The sequence below is a fragment of the Dermacentor albipictus genome, unplaced genomic scaffold, assembly GCF_038994185.2.
Source record: "Dermacentor albipictus isolate Rhodes 1998 colony unplaced genomic scaffold, USDA_Dalb.pri_finalv2 scaffold_16, whole genome shotgun sequence".
NCBI lineage: Eukaryota > Metazoa > Arthropoda > Arachnida > Ixodida > Ixodidae > Dermacentor > Dermacentor albipictus.
In genome coordinates this window covers 11,860,497-11,884,030 of record NW_027225570.1, presented here as the reverse complement: position 1 = coordinate 11,884,030, position 23,534 = coordinate 11,860,497, and the positions used below count along the sequence as shown (strand labels likewise).

The 23,534-nt window shown below is 43.2% G+C and overlaps 1 protein-coding gene across 1 annotated transcript in view; it reads right to left on the bottom strand.

The window, feature by feature from the left end:
• Positions 1-23,534, bottom strand: part of LOC135901695 (protein O-mannosyl-transferase TMTC1-like) — a 153,978-nt gene that overhangs the window by 40,451 nt on the left and 89,993 nt on the right. The window contains exons 6-8 of the mRNA XM_065431541.2: positions 15,601-15,704; positions 13,891-14,092; positions 12,532-12,707 (exon numbers count right to left, since the gene is read on the bottom strand). Coding sequence (XP_065287613.1) covers positions 12,532-12,707; positions 13,891-14,092; positions 15,601-15,704 — 482 coding nt within the window. The remainder of the gene's footprint in view (positions 1-12,531; positions 12,708-13,890; positions 14,093-15,600; positions 15,705-23,534) is intronic.

Here is a 23,534-nt window from a genome sequence, read left to right as displayed (position 1 = left end):
GGACGGCTGCTGCTGCGTCTCATAACTCTATTTCGTTGCCGTACGTTCCATTCGATGAAAACGCATGTTCACTTTACCCAAGTAAAACCATGGAAACAAAACTGTGAACGCAGCATGCACACTGAGTGAAGCACTTTTTACTTACGTGGGTAAACCACTAACATTCGCTTGCATATTATGGTGAATCAGGTCTTTGACATACGCAGCCAACTGAGGTTTTTTCGTATATTTTTGTTGCATGGCCAAAAGCAATTGCAAAAGCAACTCCGGCTTTTGCTGCTTACGACGTGGCCGCGCGGCCGCCATATATTCAAAGCAATCTGCGCTGTGGTGAAAACGCGCGCTCGCGCAGGCCTCATCTTTGAAGCGATCTGCGATGTGAACAAAGTGCATGTGCCGAGTACCGCTAGATTCGTATGGGCTGTGGTTTCAACGTTTAGTTCGCGTTGCAGCGAGAGACAACACGAAGGTCAATTCGCTCGCTGCTGCTGCCGCGTTTCCTCACTGCAGTGTTCTGCCAGCGAGTTTCCGCGGTCATCGAGTACAATGTGTTCATCTTTACCTGTGTACGTGTGACACCATGCTTGTTAGTTTGGCTAGTAAGCGAATGTTTACAATTTTATACGGCCAATAAAAGTACTATCCTTATTACGTATAGCTGCCTACTAATATCGCAATGAATGATTCGCTTTTCGGGTGAAACTGCGCTTTTTTTTTATACAATCTTACACTTTTCTGGTTACACTAAACCCGTTGCAATGCCGGGTTTGTGCTCTCTTGGCTTTGTTTGCAGACTATCGAGAGAATTAAAGACTCCTACATCATTCCGCAAGTTGTACACAACAGCCTATCTTCCTCAACTCGAATACGCGTTGATCCTCTCGAATGGTTCTTCTATATAGATCCAACAGTGGCCTTACAGATCGGGTCCAGAAAACGTTTCTAAGCATATATAATCACCGCTTTACTAACACGCACACTGGACCTCGTTCGAGCATTGATGGATTATTGTCATTGCCCTTACTTCGCTGGCGACGTAATCGGGCTGACCTATTTCTTTCAGACTCTTTCGTGGTGCCCTCACCTGCCCCGAAGTGTTGAGTTATATCATGCTTCGTATTCCGCGCAATGCCACCACAGAACATAGATGGACCTTTCCATGTACTTGCATGTCATCACGAAAACTCTATCGTCCATAGACTGTTGAGCCTAATTATAACGCTTATTTTCATGATTTAGATATTTTACATAACTTGCTATCATCTTTCTTTTCCTAGCTTTGTTTTGTCATAGGTTAACGCATGTTCAACCGACTCACTCCTCTTTCTTTGTTTGTGATGTGAACAATTAAAAAGATGGTAAGAGTTATAATTGCTTTCTTGTTCATTGCTTTTTTATTTGTAATCCCCCAGAGTTTCCTTTGTTTGTTCTGGTTTTTGGTATTTAATGTATATATGCGCAAGCACTTATACCTTTGGTTTGTTCCTGGGAATGGTGAAAAATTGATTGATTGCTTGAGTATTTAATTATTATATTATTAAAATTATTATACTCCTCTGCTCTCCTTCATTGATGGTATGTCAGTGTGGATTTTATTTTTAATTGTTTATTTAATGATTATTTATATAATATTGCCAGTGGCGTTATGGCAGCCAAGCAGGTGTGTTAATGGAAGAAACAAGATGACAAATACAAGGGTAACAAAAAATTATCAGAACATAGAAGCAACACAGGTGGCGAGGGTAATATCGACACAAAAAGAAACAAAACTGGCATTAAATCACTGCACGTGGCGGGAACAAACTGACGTGGGTAAGCAAAACCAAAAAATCGTTTTATTTTGTTCCACCCTTTCATTTCCCACATTTTTTTTTCTAATTTCGTGGCAAACGATAATGAAGGAACCTTATTACGAACTATAAGAGACGGCTGATAAAAAGGACGCGGGTGACTTCACTTGCGTCACCTTTCTTGGCAATGAGTTCCATTCCGACATAGAGATATAAGCGTTGGCTCTCATTTGGGGCATTATAAGCGTTTCGCGTGTTTGCATCGAAGTCTGTCGGGCGGTATTTAATGTGCGCATGCGAATGAAAGTCTAGTTTTGTTGGACTGGTGACGGTGCTGAAGAGAATTTGTCGTCGGTGAAGTTAGCGGCGCGTTTGAAGTAGGGCCAATACGGATTGCGTGCCCAAGTTGGTCGCAGATACGTTCCTGCCATGGGCAGGGTAGATAAATCGGAGCGCCCGGTCTGGGACCTCTTCTATGTGACTAATATCCGTCTTTGTGCGCGGGTGCCCGACGGCATTGGCATATTCAAGCAGCGGTCGTGTGATACTTGTGTAGACTACTAATTTGGTTTTACGCGTGGCATACTTCAGCTGGTGCTTCAGCAGCCACACTTTCTTTTTTATTTTCATGCAGCCGACACCGTGTGGTGCACGTGAACGCTACAACCTAAGATTGAACTGATGTGGATGCCTAAGTACTTGAAAAAGCTGGCTGATGCAACTGTTCTGTTACTGATCATTTGTTTGCGATACAGTGCCTGTTCCTTTCGCGTCATAGACATGTGGGCGGATTTAAGAACATTAAAATACACATTGGAAGTAGAACACTAGTCGCACCACGGCTGCTAAATGTCTTTTGAGAATATCCTGGTCTCTCTCGGATTTTACGGCAAGGTACAGAACGCAGTCATCCGCGAAGACGCCTTTCACTGGCAGAATATGCATCGATGGTGTGTGGAATCGAGCTTTCCAATCCCACAGTGATAGACTCGACCCTTACAAAAATGACTTTAGACTGTCTATAGAAAGTCTATAGACTTCTTATAGACGACCTTTCCTTTCTATAGATTTGGACTTTTGTTGATACAAAGTCTGTAGACTGTCTATAGACGAAAGTCGATAAAGTTTCTATTTCTTTTTGTCTATACGCAGTCTATAGACGGTCTATAGAAAAAAGTCGATACGGTGTTTGCTCTTTTTTGCCTACTTCCCCTCTATGGACTACCTATAGACGAAAGTCGATACAGCTTCTATCTATTTTTGTCCAGACTTTGTCTATAGATTTTCTATAGACGAAAGTCGATAAGGTTTCTATTTCTTTTGTCTACTCGCAGTCTATAGACAGTTTATAGAAAAAAGTCGATAAGGAGTTTGTTTCTTTATTGTATCCTTCCCCACTATGGACTACCTATAGACGAAAGTGGATTACGGTCTCTATCTATTTTTGTCCATACTTTGTCTATAAAATTAAATTAAATTATGGGGTTTTACGTGCCAAAACCACATTCTGATTAAGAGGCACGCCGTAGTGGAGGATTCCGGAAATTTCGACCACCTGGGGTTCTTTAACGTGCACCTAAATCTAAGTACACCGGTGTTTTCGCATTTCGCCCCCATCGAAATGCGGCCGCCGTGGCCGGGATTCGATCCCGCGACCTCGTGCTCAGCAGCCTAACACCATAGCCACTGAGCAACCACGGCGGGTATACTTTGTCTATAGACTTTCTATAGGCGAAAGTCGATAAGGTTTCTATTTCTTTTTGTCTACTCGCAGTCTATAAACAGTCTATAGAAAAAAGTCGATAAGGTGTTTTTTTTTTATCCTTCCCCTCTATGGACTACCTATTGACGAAAGTGGATACGGTCTCTATCTATTTTTGTCCATACTTTGTCTACAGACTTTCTAAAGACGAAAGTCGATAAGGTTTCTATTTGTTTTCGTCTACTCGTAGATTATATACGGTCTATAGAAAAAAGTCGATAAGGTGTTTGTTTCTTTTCTGTCTACTTCCCCTCTATGGACTACCTATAGACGAAAGTGGGTACATGTCTCTGTCTATTTTTGTCCATATACTCTGTCTATAGACTTTCTATAGACGAAAGTCAATAAGCTTTTTATTTCTTTTTGTCTACGCGCAGTCTATAGACGGTCTATAGAAAACATTCCGCAAAGTGTTTGTTTCTTTTTGTCTGCTTCCCCTCTATATGGACTACCTATAGACAAAAGCCGATACAGTCTCTATTTATTTTTGTCCATACTCTGTCTATAGACTCTCTATATTAGACAGTTAATAATAATAGTCGGCTAAGGTTTCTATTTCTTTTTCTCTCCTGGTGTATTGAATGTCTATATAAGAAAATCGATAATATGTAATGCCGAGTTCCCATACTCCCGGCCCTCTGGGAAGGCGATGATATGGCACTGGTTCATGCGCGACCGGCACCGCGTGCAACCCCGGCGCGGCGGGCAAACCGTGCAGACTGCTAGTCGTCATTCGGTGCAGCTGCACCGAACGAGGATCGCGGCGGAACAGGCAACGTCCGAGTCACAAAGGTCTTCCAGGCACCCGAAGGCCCTAAACCTGGCTGCTTCCCGGACGTACACTTCGCGAGACCAGCTGTTGAAGGTCAGATGGTGATGATGTGGCAAAGGTGGTGAATAAGTCGCGAAAGCCGGCAGACCAGGTGGTGAATTCACCACCTGGTCTGCCTCTGAGTTGTCGTGGTATTGCATGTCTATAGATTAACAATAGACAAACATCGTTAATCTGGGCCCAACGCGTGTACGCTGTAACCAAGCGCAGGTACCGGTGGATAATACGTAGCTGCGTTTGATATAAGCCACTGAAGTTGTATACTGCTGAGATTGGTGTAGAGCCTATTTGTAGACATTAGTATACACATAGTGTATACCTCCGCATTTGTTGACCACATGATATGATCTACGTAGTCGGTCTCGGCAATCCCAAGACAGTCTTCACAGTTGTCGCATCACTTTTGCGGCAGTAGAATAAAGAAAGCAAAACGCCGATACAATTGTTATAATAGCTGTTATTAACGCCAGCTTCAGCTACAAGTGGATTCCAAACAGGCATCGAGCTAACAGCAAGGACACTCGTAATGTTTTTAGCTGCAACGCGGACTTTGTGAATGTGCGATGAACTGATGTCGCGCATGTGGTGTTCGCGTTGTGTGTCGTCCGATTCTCGGATACTTTTCACATTTTCTTCATACCTCGGCTGCGTCACTAACATCGGGCGGTTTTTTGTTGACTAATATCCTGCACTATAAACCCATCAAACTTTCTCATTCACTTAAAATAGGTGCCAAATTATCAGAGCCCACCCAGTATTTCGCCGGCGGTATGCGTGGGCAGCCACGCATATGAGTACCTCAATGCTGTACTGATTGCTTTGACCTATCACCGGAACAGAAAATTAGCACTAACATACGTGCGGGCATCACATTTGGTGGTACGCTGGAAGATATGCTACAAGTACGCTGTATTACTAATCGACGCTGGCAATAATGCGTCTGAAACGTTTGAAGGGCCCTGTAATGGGTTTTACAGACAGCGCATTCAAGTTAGCGTTCCAGTCTCATACGATAGCCCACAGCGTTTGTCATACAACCTGCCAGCGCATTTCCTTCGTCCACGAAAAAAGATGAATAATGGTGATAAAGATGAATAAGCCACCCGTTCCGGCGCGCATGGCGCGCAGAGAGAGAGCGAAAAAAAAAATGAAGGAGGAAAAGGCGCTCACACTCCTCCGAGCGCGCCCTCGCGCGCGGAGCCCCTGAGCACGCTCGGAGATCTTGCGCATGCGCGGCGGTGCGCCATCTCAACGAGTGCGCCGAGCGCGTAAACGGTTGTACCGGTGTGCGGTGTCCGCCTGAACGTTGGTGTCTGTGTATGCGTGTCATCTTTGTGGCATCACACGTCAACTACACTGAACGGTAAGCTTTAGCAAAGATGTTTTGCGTCAATAGCTCATGATTATGTGAGCGCATTTCGTAGCGCGAAGCGGCTGCATGTAGCGCAGGCGACTCGGGTATAGTGTCCGTTTGTCGTTGACATGGTTTCATAACGCGCTCTTGTTCTCGCTTCTACTATACGGTACGGCGAGCGATCACTCGGGCTTGTTGATTTTCGCATAATAGTTTAGGTGCGTAAAGAAGAAAGCTACACCATGTTTTAACTTGATATTGAGCTACCACTAAGCGGATTGTGTATGTTGGGCAGCCAGTGTGGTAGGTCTCATTTCGTGGCGCTTGATCCGCCCGCGATGAATGCTGCGCCGCATGTGTAGTGAAATTCTCGTGACACGCTTTACGTATATATCTCGAAATTGTCTTAGCATCAAGAATGTTCTGACAGACACGTATAGTTAAATAACTGCTAACGTACTCGGATGAAAGGCCGTGTTTGCGGGGCATGCATCAGCAGTGTGTGCACTGCCGTTTTCGAATTGTTTAAAAGTAGCAGTATTTTTAAGGTTTCTGGCAACCAATCTAAATAATTTTGAGAAGTTACCGCAAGCAAAACACGAGACTTGAAGAAATGTCAAGCGAAAATCTCTAGATTCACCCAATCTATTTATATGCAACCACAAACGCTTTTGGAGCATGAAACCTGCGATAAGCTCAGTCATTCGCAGCTTCGCAACTTAGCCGAAAAAATTGGAGCACAATAAATTAGTCGCTCCGGGAAGCACCTTTACACGTTTCAGACTGAAGGCATTGCGTTTGACGGTAGTTGGAAGATTTGTTTTTTGTCTCTTTTTTAAACAGTTTAGCAGCAGAAGTTATCTTTCGAGCTATATGAAAAGCGTTAAGCGCCTTTCGATGCTTCGGCGTTATGCAGTTTACGTGCTCTTAATCTCTAGGCAGCTGCTGGCGCAGATTCGCATTGTGCCAGTCGTGCACGGTATGAAGCCCTTGTCGTGCGCAATAAGTGTTCCGGTTTTCATTACTGTTGCATGTAGTGCCGTCGTCTTGGACAGACTGCATACTATATGCGCTGTACAAAAGAAAAAAGAGCCAGATTATCAATTCGGTGGTCTTTTCTTTGTAGATAACGCACAGATTATTCAAATAATTCAGTGGACATTGCATTTATTCTACCCTTATTAACACACCTAAGAGATCGTAACATGTTTTAGTTGATAAGTAACCTGATCAGTACGCCCCCATTTATGTGCATTCTACTGAAAGTGTGGCAAATGTATTCATCTCGAAGTATGAGAAAAGAGACAATGCAGACTGTTCTAAGCGGAAATAAATTGCAAATGTTAACGTGATTGTTCAAAACTGCAGTCAGTATGCTGAGCATGTTCGATCGGCACGGACACATTGCATTAACACCTGAAAAATGTGCACAGTCCAGCAGGGTATCTTTGTTTCAACAATTATTATTATAGGAATCGTTTGGGATTCTCACATTTCTTTTATTTTTGTAAGTACACTGTGTGTCACATGAACCTGTCTTGAAACGAAACGTACCGTTGCTAACACCGGCGACCATTATGGTTGTCTAACTGCTTATCATACTGTAATATAACGAAACATCATAATGGTACTGATTAATATTGCCATGTAGTCTTTAGTCATAGGTAAACAAAGTTAACTAGAGGCATAAGTGGTGAGAGCAAATTATATAGAAAACTACTATTGAACCGTAAAAATAACTCATTGTATAGTTTTCCCTCACATTGTTGCATTTGTTTTACGCTTGTCTCTGTGTCTTCCGTGCTGTACTCGTGTGGCCATCAATTACGAACTTGCCGAAGCCCTTGTCAGCTTTATTAAACAAGGGATTCAAGTCAGTTGCATCTAATACTACATGTTAAGTGACTGACGTGTTATTCGTTTTATCTAAATATTATGGACTGGCACTGCTTGGCAAGTATTAAACCATAGTATTTTTTATTGCACTTAAGCTGCAGGCGTCATAGATTGCCAGAAAATTTTCATGAAAACAACCAGGAAAGGCTTGAAAAAAGATCGGGAAACTTTATATTGGCCACATAGGTATGCTGTCTTGTTACATGTCAAAGTTTCCAGAGAGTCTCTGTGTTGAATATATTTTTAAAACGTTTCACTCCATAAAAATTGAGGGAAATTGGTTCTATTTATTGAAAAAAAAAGAAAGTCAAGCAGACTTACAAGGCATTTCTTACTCAATATGTTTTTTTTTTGCGTTAACTAAACGTCCTGAACCTCGATAGCCTAGAAAAAAATTTTCATCTTTCAAAGCACCTTAAATCATTTATTGTGATAGAATTCATTCGAACTATACTATCAGTTCTGTTTCCTAGGAGGTGCATATCTGTCGTGCCATGACACAAAGTGCTCGTGTGGTATTTCGGGTGCTCATGTGGTATACCTAACTTGGAAACCTGTTAGCATGCACAAGAGGCCTCATTACCTGCAAGAAATTAAGGTACCATATCAATACAATCAACCCATCTGCCATCTGTTGAAGTTATGGCCAATGACCCATTCATTTAAAAGTATGAGAAATACATTTAAATGTGTGCTAAGCAAAATAAATTACAATCTTAGGCATGATACTGGGAATATTCCAGTCACGTCTTCTGAAAACATCCCTCTGCACGGGCATACTTAACTACCAGCCAAAAAAACTGTACAGACAGCCCAACTGGGTAACGTTTCCGCAATAAATATAGGGACCATTTGGGATAAGTACATTAATGCATCATATATGAACTTGTCATAAAAGGGAACATACTGTTGCTGACACGAGCAGCAGTTGTGACTGTTTAATTGTTCACCATACCATGCAATAGAACATTGCATAAAGGTACTGATTTGTATTGACAAGCAGCCATTAGTCATAGTTAAACCGCATTAAGTATTGACTTAGGTGGTTTGAGTAAATATATTAAGCTGCTTAATGAACATACAAAGAATACACATCTGTTATTTTTGCCTCATATTGCTGCATGTACTTATTTGCAGCATACACCTGCAGCACCTTTGGGACTAATGACCCAAAGGTCAAGGCCAGCCTGGCGACCATGCTTGCCAAGGAGTAGTGTAATTATTTAATCTGTTTCCATAATATAATAAGACAAGAATTTAAGGAATTCATGTATTATATCGAGCAATAAAAACGGTTAATGCATTGCCGGTGCATTTGTTTTATTTTTTGCACTGCATGATTCAGCACTATATAAATTCTTTCTGTTTATGCAACATATATGAAAGTAGGGCTGGTTCAGGAGCTTTATTAATCTACTAACGGTAATGCATAAGTGCAGATGAAAAGGAACAGGTGCACATGCATAATATCTGCATTCCATGCATTTCATATCTATAAAATGAAATGAAATACATTCAAAACGTTTTGCTACCGCATGTAATGAAAAATCTAAACTAACTTGTAGATAGCCGCTATGGAGTTATGGCCTTATACACTCTTTGTAGACTTGTCTATAAAATGTCTGTGTCTATAGAGTGTCTATAAATTAATGAAAATGCATGTTTGTTGGCAAGTGTATGCAGAATGTCATAGAAAAAAGTGTATTGGATTATTAAGTTCTGTTTTTGTACACTGAAGTCTATAGAATGTCTATAGTATATATAGATTTGTCTGTAGACATTCCATAGCCTTCAGTCTACAAAAGTAGAACTGTAAGCCTATACACTTGCCCATAGACATTATGCAGACAACTGTCTACAAACATGAATTTTAATTAATCCATAGACACTCTAGACTCAGACTTTTTATAGACTAGTCCATAAAAAGTGTATGGCCATAAGTCTATAGAGGGTCTATAGACTCAGACTTCTTATAGACTAGTCTATAAAAAGTGTATGGCCATAAGTCTATCGAAAGTCTATAGACAAACTATAGACTCAGACTTTTTATAGACTAGTCTATAAAAAGTGTATGGCCATAAGTCTACAGACAGTCTATAGACAGTGTATAGACAGTCTATAGACCCAGACTTTTTATAGACTAGTCTATAAAAAGTGTGCGGCCATAAGTCTATAGACTGTCTATAGACTGGTCTAAAGAAATGGCTATAGACAGTCTATAAACTCACTTTTTATAGACCAGTCTATAAACAGTGTATGGCCATAAATCTATAGACTGTCTATAGACCAGTCTAAAGAAATGTCTATAGACAGTCTATAGCCTTCATAGACAAATGTCTATGGACTGTCTATGGACTTTCTATAAAAATTTTTGTAAGGGGAGAGAGCCTAGAAAGAAAATTCGTAGCGATTTACCGCCATCGTTCTAGCACTGGCATTTGTCAATCTTGTAGCGCTTCCACTTTACTGTCAATACCGTCCCTCACCTGCCGATGTATTCGCGCAGACCTTGTGTTTCTGTATAAGCAGACCTTCACGGAAAACTGAACTGCGCTGAGCTACCTAATTGTGCCGCGCTTCTGGGCCTGCAGAAAGTCCCGAGGGAGCACGTACCATTTTTCGCTCCTGCTTGTCCCAGCAAACATTCTGCTGAGTATAGAATTCAAAATATGTGTAATACTTATTTCGCTGATCTTGATATTTTTTCATCCGTCACTTTCATCGTTCTGCGCGCAGCTTCGTATTGTCGTGTGCAAGTTTTTTTTTTCTCAGTATACATACGTACTCTCCTTCGCCATGAGATTTACCACATTTCCAGCTTGCCTGGCGATATGTGTAATGTTTCAGCGTTTTTTTTTTCTCGTGGCTTTAATGTTCTTCCTGAATTGCATTTACATGCATTTTTCATGAACTGCTTGCCTATCGTTATTTGCTTTCGCCTTAAATTTGTGCCTTTAGCTGTACAGTTAGTTAGTTTTTTCTCATTTTACTTGCTCACTAATGCTCTGGTTATTTTCAGTTCGCTTTAATTATGACGATAGATAAGAGATTATTTAAGCAACTTTCTTTGTCCTTTGTTGTGTACCGATATTTTGCTCAAATGGCTTTTCTGTGCATGTAACTTTCTTTTATACCCTTTCTTTTAAGCTTTCATTATCTTTTCGTTAGATTTCCTGTGAATTTGTATCAGCGCTCATGGTTTTCTGGTCTCTAGAATTTAAAAGCCGGATTGATTTATTTTTATTGACTCTCACGCATTGCACGCATTTGTCTCCGTCTTTAGGTTGCGAAATCGTATTGGCTTTTGCGGATTGTAAATGTCCCTATATATAATTGTCGTTTCCTATTTCATGTATTTTCCCCTCTATTGGTGTGTGTATGTTTACTTGTTTTACCGTGCGCGGACACTCAGACCTGTTATTATTATTATTATTATTATTATTATTATTATTACTATTATTATTATTATTCAACATACTCGTAAGGTATGTTTTCACATATTTCTGCAAAACTTTTAACTGCCACAGCATATTGTGACAACCAAGGCATTGTTTTATGAATCGTTGTATCTTCATCTTTAATGCTAAATTTTCGAATAAATCTCCCTCTGGGGAAACTTCTTTTCTTAAATTTTTGCAGTAATAATAACGCAACCTTAATTAAATAGAAAACAAGCGCACGCATCAGAAAACTCCACTTTTTGTCTGTGATTCTCTTATAACGTCTCTGAATCCTCGCCTTCTTGCTCGCGCTGATCTTACGTGAAAACGGAAGAAAACGCTATGTAAGTGTAATGAAAGTGCAAATTAAAATTCAGTGCAACATTCCAATATACTACAGGAAAATGGAGAAGCACTTAGGGCGATGCGCCTGAATATTGCATTTCCGGCGTAATCTCCCTGTCATTTATAACTTTCTCTCTCTCTCTCTTTTTATATATCGGCACTTGACCATTTCACGTGCTGCTGCTGTGTGGGGCCTCGGCGCGGCTTGTGCTTAGGAGTGTGCGAACGATCTAATTTAGTACATGAATCGAACAGTTCCTGCAATTTGATACGTATTCGATTTTAAGAATTTACCATTCGAACTTTTGAGGTATTATTTCCGTTCAAATGGTATAAGAGAAAGCAACAGTTGTTGCAGTTTGCAAGGAGATATACCAGCTGATGAAAACGGAGACGTTTACAAATGATTCTGCTGCACGCAGACTCGGTAGTTCTTCCGTGAACGTCTGGAGAGCGTAACATCTCTCGAGCATTTTCTCCAATTCTTAAAAAAAAAAAAAAAACGTGCTTCGCTTTAGGGAGCCAACCGTGTTGTCACAGTGTTATTTAATTAAAGCAATTTATTTTCTGGCCAATCTCACGTCATATATTACACTGCATTAGGTGTACGAAATGACGTAAATAAGCCTCTCGTGGCAAACGAGCTCCACGGAAACTGTGTATTACACTTTCATCAATAGATTGAAATTATTGGGCAATCTCCGAAGTAGCTCGATGGCTATGGCGTTGCGCTGCAGAGCGCGAGGTCAGGGGTTCGATCTCCGCTGCGACACCCACATTAAAACGGGGGGCGGAATGAAAGAACGCTCGTCTAGTGTACATATAGTGCAGGTACAAGAACACCACGTGATAAAGAAACTTCTTCCGGTGATCTCTAGAGCAGCATCCCTGCTAACCCGCAGTACAGCTTCGGGCGTTAAAACCACATTTTTTTATGTTCGATATTTTATCAGACATTCCAAGGTTTATTTTCTCGAACATTTGTATTCGACGCGATTAAACAGACAGCACGGTTAGAACATGTTCAGATAGCTGAGCACGCAGGTACGCATGCAATCCCTGCAATTCGCACTGCTTTTATACCTGTCCGTCCAGATTCCACTGTTCCATACCTGGGAATGTAGAGAACTCTCTCGGCGACAACGAAGCCGACGGTCACGAAGAGGTTGGACGCCGGAAGAAAAGGTAGTACGGCCAGGAGTAGTGCCACTAGCAGTCCCGAAGAAGGCTCGTGCAGTTGCTCGGGAGTTCTGTAGTAGCAGCACTGCTGTCTTGACTCACCAGGAGACTTGATGCAAAATTTTAAACGGTACCGAGTTAGTGAAAGCAGCGATCGCACAAGTGACACCCCGCTCACACACAAGAACAAAAGTACACACAACGCACATGACACACAGACACACGTATAAAGCCGCCTACGCTGGTTAACCCGCTCGCGTGCAACATCGTCGGACCCCGCTTGCAGCCTTATGCAAAAGTGTCTGTGTACCGTGCATCCGGTGCACGTTGAAGAAGTCCAGGTGGTCAAAATTATTCCGGAGTAATTCCACAACGGCGTGTTTCATAACCATATCGCGATTTTGGCACGTAAAACCTCAAAATTTAATTCTAACGACTAGCGTTATATATGTGGCGAGTCGCTCGAAAAATTCCATGTGAAGCCCGAAAACGTCTTTCCCAGTACGGGGAGACGATGCGCCGTTTTAATTCTATTGTGTGCGCGGTTGGTAGCTGTCATCCGGAGCAGAGTGACGAACGATCCATCCATAACACTAGGCGCGCCGTCGCTAAACATTCTACGAGGCAATCCGCTTTCACTCTTCCCCTTACGTTATGCGTAGAAAGGATGCGTTATACCTTGAGCGACGAAACCTAAGACTATATTAAAAGGGGAGGGGGGTGATCACAAGCAGGCTGCGACGCTCTGGTAAACACCTGACCAGTGAGGAGCCAGGACGAGAGGATGCGGTAAACCAAGGCAAAGGAAAATTAAGTGGAACCTCCCTGAACGGGGACTGTGAAAGAGATGGGTAGCATTATCAGCAGACGGCCTGGTGTGGAATATACGTGCTCAGCATTGTAAATATGGTAATATCTCTGCTCATACTCCTCACGCATGTATAAATAACGCACACCACAGCACCACAATCCCACCCATAGCACTTTAGCATGTTTCTGCGTATGAGTAGCCTTAGAGAACAATTGACGGTAACTTTCCAGTCAAGCGATGCGCAACAGCGATTTCTGTAATGTGAAGTTTTAGATTACGGTACTTTCTCCTTCGATGCGTCCACGACACAACTGCCACAAAATGACAATTTTCGTGCAGGAAAACGTGGAGCGATGTTGAGACATCGTGTGACTTAGAGCCAGTACGATAAACACGCACAAGTTGACATAATCTAGCAATGATTGGGTATTTGCAAGCACATCCAGGAAAAGAAAAACTGTAAAACGAAATTTCCACTCACGTTGCATTTTCGATGCCATGGGCTCGAGGCCTGCCAGGCGAGGGCTGCTAGCGAAACGAGTATAACCAGTGTTGCCAGATTCCTAGGATCTAGTGGTGACGTCACGAGAGGTACGCTGCCCATCTGCCAATCGTAAGACAGGGTACGTGGACACAAGACGAGCCAGGCGTTGAAAGCGCAAAGGTAGCTGTAAGTCAGCAGCCTGTCATAAAGAAAACATGACAGTGTCATTCAGCAGGCATCAACTATCCTTTTTATTCAGCAAAGCGACGGCATGGATTTTCGCGCAGTATTCGATTGCTTCTGCATTGCTGGTAACGTGTTCCGTTATTCCCTTGCAGTGAGCTTAACACAGGTGGAATGTCGTTATAGCACCCATAATTGTTTTATTGGGTTTTGTGTGCCATAAGCATGATCTGATTATGAGGCACGCCATAGCGAATTACTCCAGAAATTTGGACCACTTGGGGTTCTAACGTGCACCTAAATCTAATCTCACGCGTGTTTTCGCATTTCGCCCCCATCGAAATGCGGCCGCCTTGGCCGGGATTCGATTCCGTGACTTCGTGCATAGCAGCCACAATACCATAGCTACAAAGCAACCACGACGGGTAAAAAACAATGATATCTTTGTGAAAAAAAGCAATAATTGCTCCTGCATTTTGAAACTTACTAAAAAACTTGTTTCTATGGGATTCACCACTTATTTTTGAAAGAGAACTGAAATTTCCTCACATTTTCTTCCAGATGTTCATTATTATTATATTTTCCTTGATTCCCTTCCTGCGTGACACTTATCTTATTGCTTATAGCTGTTCTGAAAGTTTCGCCAAGCAGGCGGGACATAATAATGAGATTGTAAGAAAAAATTTCTATGGTTTATTTTGGGACTTTGTATCTCAAACATAAATACAATTGTAGTCTTGTTTCATATTTTAGAGCCAGAAGGTGACCAGTTTTGTTCCAACAAGTAAAAGCTCCCCATGGAAGAGTAAACTCGTTGATCAAAGCATCTCCAAGCTGAAGCACGGGACGTCCAAGTGATAGCCTGCTTGTCAAACGCAAACACGACGAACGTTCTACCGCCAAAGTTATTGCTAGCGTGCTCTGATACTCTCCTAATTACACGGGCGATGAGGAGGTTTCAAATTGTTTTGAAGAAGAAATATTTTTAGCACAAATATTGGTATAGAAGCTACAATGAACAGATAGCCAGAATTTTTATTTTTGCTATGGAGCATTTATCTTACACACGACACTTGTTATATTAGCAAGATCACCATCATTAGCATCTAGTTTAATGCCTTTGCAATAGAGTTAGCTAATATTGCAGACATGCGGGAAAAGAAAACCAGTCGGAGCACTTTTTAATTGATCAAGTAGTGAATTCTTCGTTAATAAATAATGAATTATTGTTTGATTGATAGAGTGATCGATCCATAGATCGACTGATTACGCGGACTAAATGCAACAGCATTTCATGCATAGCTATGAAACATCAGCATCTCTTCGTGTTTCCTTCTTTATTTCTTTTTTTACTCTTTGCAATATTCAGTACACTCAGTAAACAGTAATATGAGAACGCCCTAGCGCACTCCCCAGATCAAGCCTTACCGACGCAAGTGTGTTTTGTACCACATGTCTATCCCATACTGTTAGAATGAGAAGATTTTGTAAACATCGTTAGTTTGCTTAAACTATTTTGTTCACCTCGTTCCACGCTTTGGTGAGAAGGAAGCCGGGTTGTCCATCTCGGAAAATTGGGGGAAGCTTCCTTGTAGAATCCATAGCCTGAAACACAATAGTAACGTCGCCTGCAAAAGAAACAAGGGGGGGTAGGGGGGGGGGGGGCACGAATGTAGCATGATACAAGTTATTGGTATACGCCTGTTTTGTTAAATTGTTTATAAGAGAATCGCTTTGAAGATTTCGTGGTTGTATTGCAATGAAAGGAAAGAAGTTGTCGTCCACCTTATGGTAGCGCGAAACTACAATTGAAACGCCTAAAGGCTTTTATCCGAAAGATGAATGGATGGAAACAACGTTATTGTAAATCCGGCGACGTTTAACGACCCGGGCCATGAGGGGCTCCGAGGCCTTGCCTCGTCGGCCCGAAAGCTTTGTAGTTCATGAAAAATTCGTCCTGTTGGCGGGACCAAACCCAGGCACAGAGCATTTCCGAGTCCCTTGCCTAGCTATGCAAACTAACCAGAATCCTAACAGATCACAGGGAAAATCCGTTTGGTTAGCTGAGATGGTAGAGTGGCCGCGCCAGAAATGCATTGGTCCTGGTTAGGTTACCCGATTATAGACCGATGTTCCTAGAACTGTGGAGCCCCTGCGGGCTTCCTTTGTAACCCATGCCGCTGTCGGGCGGACATTTTCGTTTTCATTTTCGTTACATAAAACTTCCTCCAACTCGCGCATTTCCGGAGAACTGATTTGCAGTTATCATTGCGTGGCAATTGCGCGAGATACGCTTGCTGTTTCGGAAAGTTCGTAAATGTTATTGCCAACGGGGTAACAAGACGGGCTTGTCAATCAGGATGCATGAGCCGCGAATATGGCTGCACGTTGACGAATCTAAGCTTGCATTAGCGACTGCGTGCGTATATACAATGACATTTGTTTAAATAGTTGAAACTTTTACAGAATCTCTAGCTCTAGCCTACACATACAATAAGACTCCGCTCAATACTGGGAGATGATCCGCTAGTGCCTGACATGTTGAGCTTTCTAGAAGAAACCGGTATCTCGCACAGAATATAATGTAACGCAGCTTTCGCTTCTTTAACATTTGATTGCTTAATATCTTGTGACTGGCGCAGCATGGCCTTACTCGCTCTTGCGCCATTAAAGCCGAATTAAGTAACTAACATTTATGTTTTCTGCTGGTGCTTCCGCAGTGGCTAGCTCGTGCGAGTATAAGTTAAGCCTGCTACATTCAAGTGAAGAAGCACGTCTTGTCCTTAGCATTTATCATATATGTCCGTAGCAGCGACCGGTCGATCCGCAAGGCCCTGGGGTGAAGGAATGATTTCGGCAACCAGGCAGCGCACCTCATAAATTTTTGAATACACGGAAACGACGTGGGTCAATAAGATGTTGCGCTTCCTTTCGTTCTACTGCAGTTTCTCTAATATCTTCAAATTATCTTTTTAAAGTGTTGCTATCTCCTCCCCGCCACCTTTTATGTCTTCTGGTAGCACGCGAGGGTTTACTCGCCAGTTGCCTTCTCCCAAGTTTAGGTATCACGTGACGCCTTACGGCAGGAAGGATGTCCTTCATCCGCTTCCAGCGCCATGAGTGGCGGTACTGTCTATATTGCACTGCCGGGTTTCACTCTGATACACGTACATAAATTACCAAGAAAATTGACGGAAAAACGGTTCCGCGGTAGTTCAAATGGTAAGAGTATCGCGCGCGTAAAACGAAGATATGGGTTCGTACCCCATCGGCGGCCAATTGTTTTCCATACACTTGGTCCTCCGCTTGTCCATAATTTCTACAATTGAAATAAGCAAACGAGCAATTTCCCTTACCCTTCTCTGTTTTTGCCTGTTGGCTTCACGTGGTTGTGACTTCGAATTATGCAGGAATTGGGGAAAGAATTGCGCTCAAACGCTCCCTAGACGACGCGCTCACACATCTAGAGTGCAACCAAAATGGGCAATGGGGCTTGGCGAGCAGTCCGCCCAGTTGCTTACTGTGCGTGTGAACGAGGTTTTGGTTCTCGTTGCATTTCTTTTACGTTTATTCATATTTTTATACCACCATCTCAGAAAAAAGTGTCAATGCATGGCCGCATCCCTCTGCATGAGCCTCGTGACGCAAGTTTGATTCAAAAACATGTACAAACGCGGAAAGTGCGCCTTGCATTATATTGTTCATCTTGTGAGTCCTTTATAATGCGCGAACGCTGAAATTTATTCTTTTAAGGGGGAGGGGGGCGAGGGGCTGTCGCACACGTCATCATTATCTATTGCTTATTTGAAGCTCCTAAGTAATGAAAATGCACATTTTTTATTGAAATAAAAGAAGTTTATTGCATCCTATACCACGGGTAAATTTCTGATATAACATTACGGCAGTCAAGGCACAGTTAGCGTGAATAATTAGGTTCCTTTTTTTACTTATTTTCATTATACTTGCGCCAGCATACAAGCATTACTATATGGACGGGAACTGTATTGTAAAGAAGGATATGTACGTTTTTCAGGCTTTGTGCAACTTAGCAAAAGAGCGGCGCACTTTCTGCAAAACCGAAACAACTCAAGTACTACTACGACGGTCCTACAGTGATAACTAGGTCCATAGGAGAAGCCATAACTACGCCAGATGCCTGAAGACAAGAAGAAAAAAAAAACAAGGTAAAGCCTACTAACTCGAGAGCTAAACGTGCATAAAGTATACAAAGACACACATCGCACCAACTAGCGCAACAGTCAGTCCGTGTAAAGCATTGCGCTGCTAAGCGCGTGGCCGCGGGATTTTGATGGCGGACGAAATGCAAGAAGAACCGTGTACTTGGATGTAGGCGCATGTAAAGGAATTCCAGGCGGTCCAAATTGATCCCGAGTCTCCCAATACGGCGTGCCTCATAAGCAGATAGTGGCTTTGGAAAGCAAAACCCCCTAATTTAATGTTTATAGTGTAATAAAAATGGGTTGTAGGGTATACGGCATCCTGACTGAAAGCTTACCATTATCATTAAAAAGAAAGGTGTACAATCAGTGCAGTCCACCGCTGCTAACGTATGGGGCAGAAACTTGGGGACTGACAAAGAAGCTGGAGAACAAGTGAAGGACCGCACAAAGAACGCTGTATCAGGAGTCCTAGGCGCAACGGTAAGACACAAGTAGAAAACGCTATCGATCATAGAGGAAACGGGGATAGCCGATATTCTAGTTGACACTAAGAGAAAAAAAATGGAGCTGGGCAGGTCATGTAATGCGTAGGTTAGGTAACCGGTGGACAATTAGGGTTACAGAATTGGTGTCAAGAGATGGGAAGCGCAGTCGATCACGGCAGAAGCTAGGCAGGGCGATGGAATCAGGAAATTCACAGGCGCTAGTTGGATTCGGTTGGCGCAGGATAGGGGTAATTGGAGATCGCAGGGAGAGGCTTTCGTTCTGCAGTGGACATAAAATAGGCTGATAATGATGATGATGATAGTGTAAAGCAATCAGAGACAATGCATAGTCTGCCCTGGGGGCGAAAAGGAAACCGAGGCTAATAAGCGGGAATCTTTGCGAAAAAACGCGCTAAGATTTATGTGTACCAGAGGCCCTATAACGTAAAACTATTCCAATATGTTTTTATTCCAATCTCCTGACATCAAATTTGCGTAACCGCCGACGCAAGCATCGGGCGGTCACCCGCAGGTTTGTCTCAACAGGCCAATCAAACGCTCTCCTCGTTCATAGGTCACTTTTGTTTGCTTGAAAAGCGAATAACATTGCCTACACTGAGTGGCTTGTTTTATCTAATTGGCTGACAAGAGACGAGGAGCACGCCCAAGTGGAGAGGCATTCGATGTGGCCGAGCCACAGCACTGAAAATTGATAACCGGATGAAGAGGGTGGTGCCGGCGTCTGCGATTGGTCCACTTTCCCTTACTTAGCTTGCGGTGGCTGTTCGAAAATCGAGGCGGCATGCAACGGAAGCTTAAGAATGACGCTAAAACGGATCCTCAGCAAAGAAGAGCTGGCAGAACGAGGTTGTATGCGTGCCGAAAGTGCTCGAAAACGTTACACGGCCACGCAAAATGTTTTGTTATACGGAAATAAAGCCATGCTCCCCGGCAGGTGCGAGTAGCCAGTGCCTGAGCCATCAGCGGCAGCCATCTTTCATTCTTTTCGGAACGGGGCAGCCTGCGCCTATTCAGTAGAAAACTCAGTTTTGTTCGGAATATTTATGCATCTCTATCGCGTACACGTCACTTTGACGCGGTGAGTATTTTGGGTTTTGTGACGTCGCGTGACAGGGAGGTGAAGTGGGTGCAAACCGAAAACTTTTGACCAATTGCCGAGGGCTCATAGTGAAAAGGTGCCGAATCAGAAATAACTATTTTTCTTTTGTTCGTTCAAATCATGCATAATCAGTTGGTACACGTCATGTGAGATGGGGAGCTATTCCGGTTTTCATGACGTCGCGTGACAGACAGGTGAAGTGCCTGTGGTCCAAAAAAATTTTTGAGCGATCGTGGAGGCCTGAGTGCGGAACTGGAATAGAAAAGTTTGGAATAGTTTTACGTTATAGCGTCCCAGGTATGACCACCACATTTATCCTCCATCACAAGCCCATGACTTATCGCTAGACAGACTTGCACAATGACGCACGAAAGTACACCTTGTTCCTTGCAATAAGATTATACACAGGTTATGGGCCATTAGGACACCTGTTTGGTTTGGGAAATTCGTGGCACTCATAGTCTTAACCTTGAGCGATTCGAATCGCGCTTAGACAGTTTCAAAAATTGCTTTTTTTCCAACGACGTATTTTGTATTTGCTAGGCGTTTTGTTGTCACCTACTGCGTATGTAGCATGTTCTCCTCTTCTTTGTATACCCATACAGTTCCATGCTTTTTAGTACATCGCCACATACAGGCTGTTACATCTTTGTGATCTATTGCCTATGTAACTTATTTTGGCTTGTGCCTCATTTATTTTTCATAAAATAATTTGGCTTTGTTAGCGAAAGCTCGTATTTGACCGTTACAGCTCCCCTTGGTCCAATGGCTGAGTGCATTCTGCACAAAAACCCAGCTTTAGCTAAAAACATTTTTTTTTTTTGTGACTAATCAAACAGTTTCAAGGATGCTTCCCTTGGGCTTATTTCCTATTTGTGGCAATTTGTCTTCCCGAATGCTGGTCGGAATTTTAGAGGGAAATTATTCTAAGATGTCTGTATAAATAAGCAAATTTGCAGGCACAACTTGGAATTAGCTGGCGCTCAGCAGGGACAATTGGAGATCGCAAAGAGAAAGTGGTGGCAGTGGACATAAAGATAGGCTGACGATGACGATCCCGACATGAGCCGAAGTCGTTATACTGGCGAACAACTTTTCTTCTTTCTCTTCGGAGGGGGAGGGGGGGGCACGGGGGTCTACGAAGCGAAAAATGTGCATCAACTCTTGCATCGCAGCAGGAAGTATACCCGCCGTTTTCCTGATGTTTTCTTTCAGCGAAAATAGAGAACAGTATTGTTTTGTTTTTATAGGTTTGAATGCGTTTTTAGTTGGGCCTTTCGATATTTCGCACGCTCGAGACCATCGCAAGTTATACGCATTTCTCAAAGGCCAAAATTAGAGCCTGCGCGTAACGGTGAATGTTCGTTGCTTGCCCTCCCGACTGTCGGCTCAGATGAGAAACTCATGAGCAAGCTCAGCAGCAAAAAAGTTGTCGAAACGCACAAAACAAATGTTTCTAGCGTCTACGTGGGCGCCAAGCGAATGCATTTAGAAATAGCAAACGTAGGCACGTACAAAAATCGTGAGCCAGTTGGCTTATGCTGCGTCGGCTCTACAGATGCCGGCGTCAGTTGAGAGTCATAGTCCTGACCGACTCCGAGATCACACTACCGCTGCGAGGCTCCGAGGCAGGCTGCCGTTGCTCGCTGTTCAGAAGTCTACGCACATGGTGTATTGGGTGTGTATAAGCAATGATTAGCTTGAGAAATTTACGCCGAGTCCACTGTCTGCCTTCCCTAACGCTTCAGAGCTATACAAGGTTAAAGAAATCAAAAACGGAAACCCATGCACAACATGCTCAGACTACGTTGTGCACATGTACAAATATAGGTGCACAAGCTCGGCTTTCATAGCGTTCACTTCATAGTACAAAAAAAAAAAGTTTACCGCGAGTATATCAATCATGCTTATGTGGCATCTTTAATAACACGAGCTTCACGCAAACTCCGTACTCTAATAATTACCCGATGTGGCGAATAACTTTGGCCTGCAATGACCCCACCTGATAAACAAGGAGTCGTTTGGAGCTTATTGGTTGCTATGGTGTGAGCTCATTTAGAACAGCGTGTCGCTCAAAAAGTCTGCTGAGCCTTGTGGTTTCTAAGGGCACGTTATTTCTGTTGTGGATCACGTGCACGAACCGCTGTAAGGTGCATTGTACGCCTTTCTGGCTTTCAAGCAACAATCATGGCCGTCTCCTGCTGCAATGATGTGCGCTCATAATGACAAGGCGTGTACATTTTTCTTGATGAACGAACGACTACGGGCCCCGTTCCCTATAACAGCAGGAGCTATAGCTACGACAAACGCGCAGGAACAGGAAACAATTCGAGGGAGTGTCGCGAATGGGAGATGCTGTTGCAAGTGTTATCGCACAACCGTAAGGCGCCAAAGTGGTGTGTGCTTCCCTCCCGCCTACGCAAGTACGCACGCCAGCATTCAACAAAGCAAGCCGGCACAAGTTCGCGCATAGAAACGATGCTCATCAAGGGAAACACGGCAAGAACAATGGTTACCACCGTGCTTTGTGCCACCACCTCTCCGGTGCGCGCATTCGATCGATGTGAAACGAGGCACTAATTTGCACCTGGTACCGTTCTACGTCTGCTATCGATCGGCATCCATTGCTTGCGAAAGGGTGTCGGCGGCCACCCACGTGAAAAGAAGCAGAGCGTTTGCATCGCTCACACTATGCCTCCATACTTCGCCGGTTGTGACATATTTTTTTCCTGTGAGGCACGACACATTAGAGAGCAGCTGCGAAGGCACGATGCGCCAATTACATGTTACGCCAAAATTTTTCATTTTCATTGTGTTTTCATTGCGTTAAAACGCTTTTCCAAGAGCAGCACATATTAGAAACATATTCTGGGAAACGCCTGGCCGGCTGCGTAGGTGGTTCCCCCCAGTAAATAACTTGTTAACGTTTGAATAAGTGCGGTATTGAACGAAGTAGCACGTGTAATGAAAAGCACTCCAATGTGCAGCGCGAGAGTCAACGTAACTACCATCATAAAATATTTCTATCTCACTTAGGCGTTGCGGTCCACAGGCCCGTGCCAACTGCCTGGCGACTTCCCGCGCTCTCTGCAAGCACACGCCTTCCATCTCGAGGCGTCGACAAGAGCCTTCCATCAACGACGGGCTCAGGGCGTGCACCGTACGTGAAGACGCGCAACAATTTTGTCTGTTAGCTTCGTTTCCGTGTTTTTTTTTTTCCACGAACATAACTTGGCATGAAAAACACGAACACAACGTTGGATATATCATAAGAATCTTTGCACCGCTATCGCTAAACCTCGTAATTGTACGAACCTAATTTTATTCTTTTTGAAGGTTTATTTGACGCTCTGGAGGCTTTGAGAACACCACGCCTACTATTTTGTTTTTTCTGTAGACTTATTCTGCGCCCGCACTGTCGCATGTTTGTTTTAGGCATCCGACCGAAGCACCACCGCAGGAAGTGGCAATTGTAGATAATGTCTCAGAATGGTAACACGCCCGCGAACGGTCGCTTCATGGGCAAGTGACATAACGACTAGGTAAGGGAGAGACATTGGAAACGTTGCGACGCGAAGATTTATTAATGAGGTGAATTATATTAACTCAAATTGCAATTCAAGCCGACGTACTGTGTCAGACGTATACACAGAGATGTCACCAAGGTCGAAG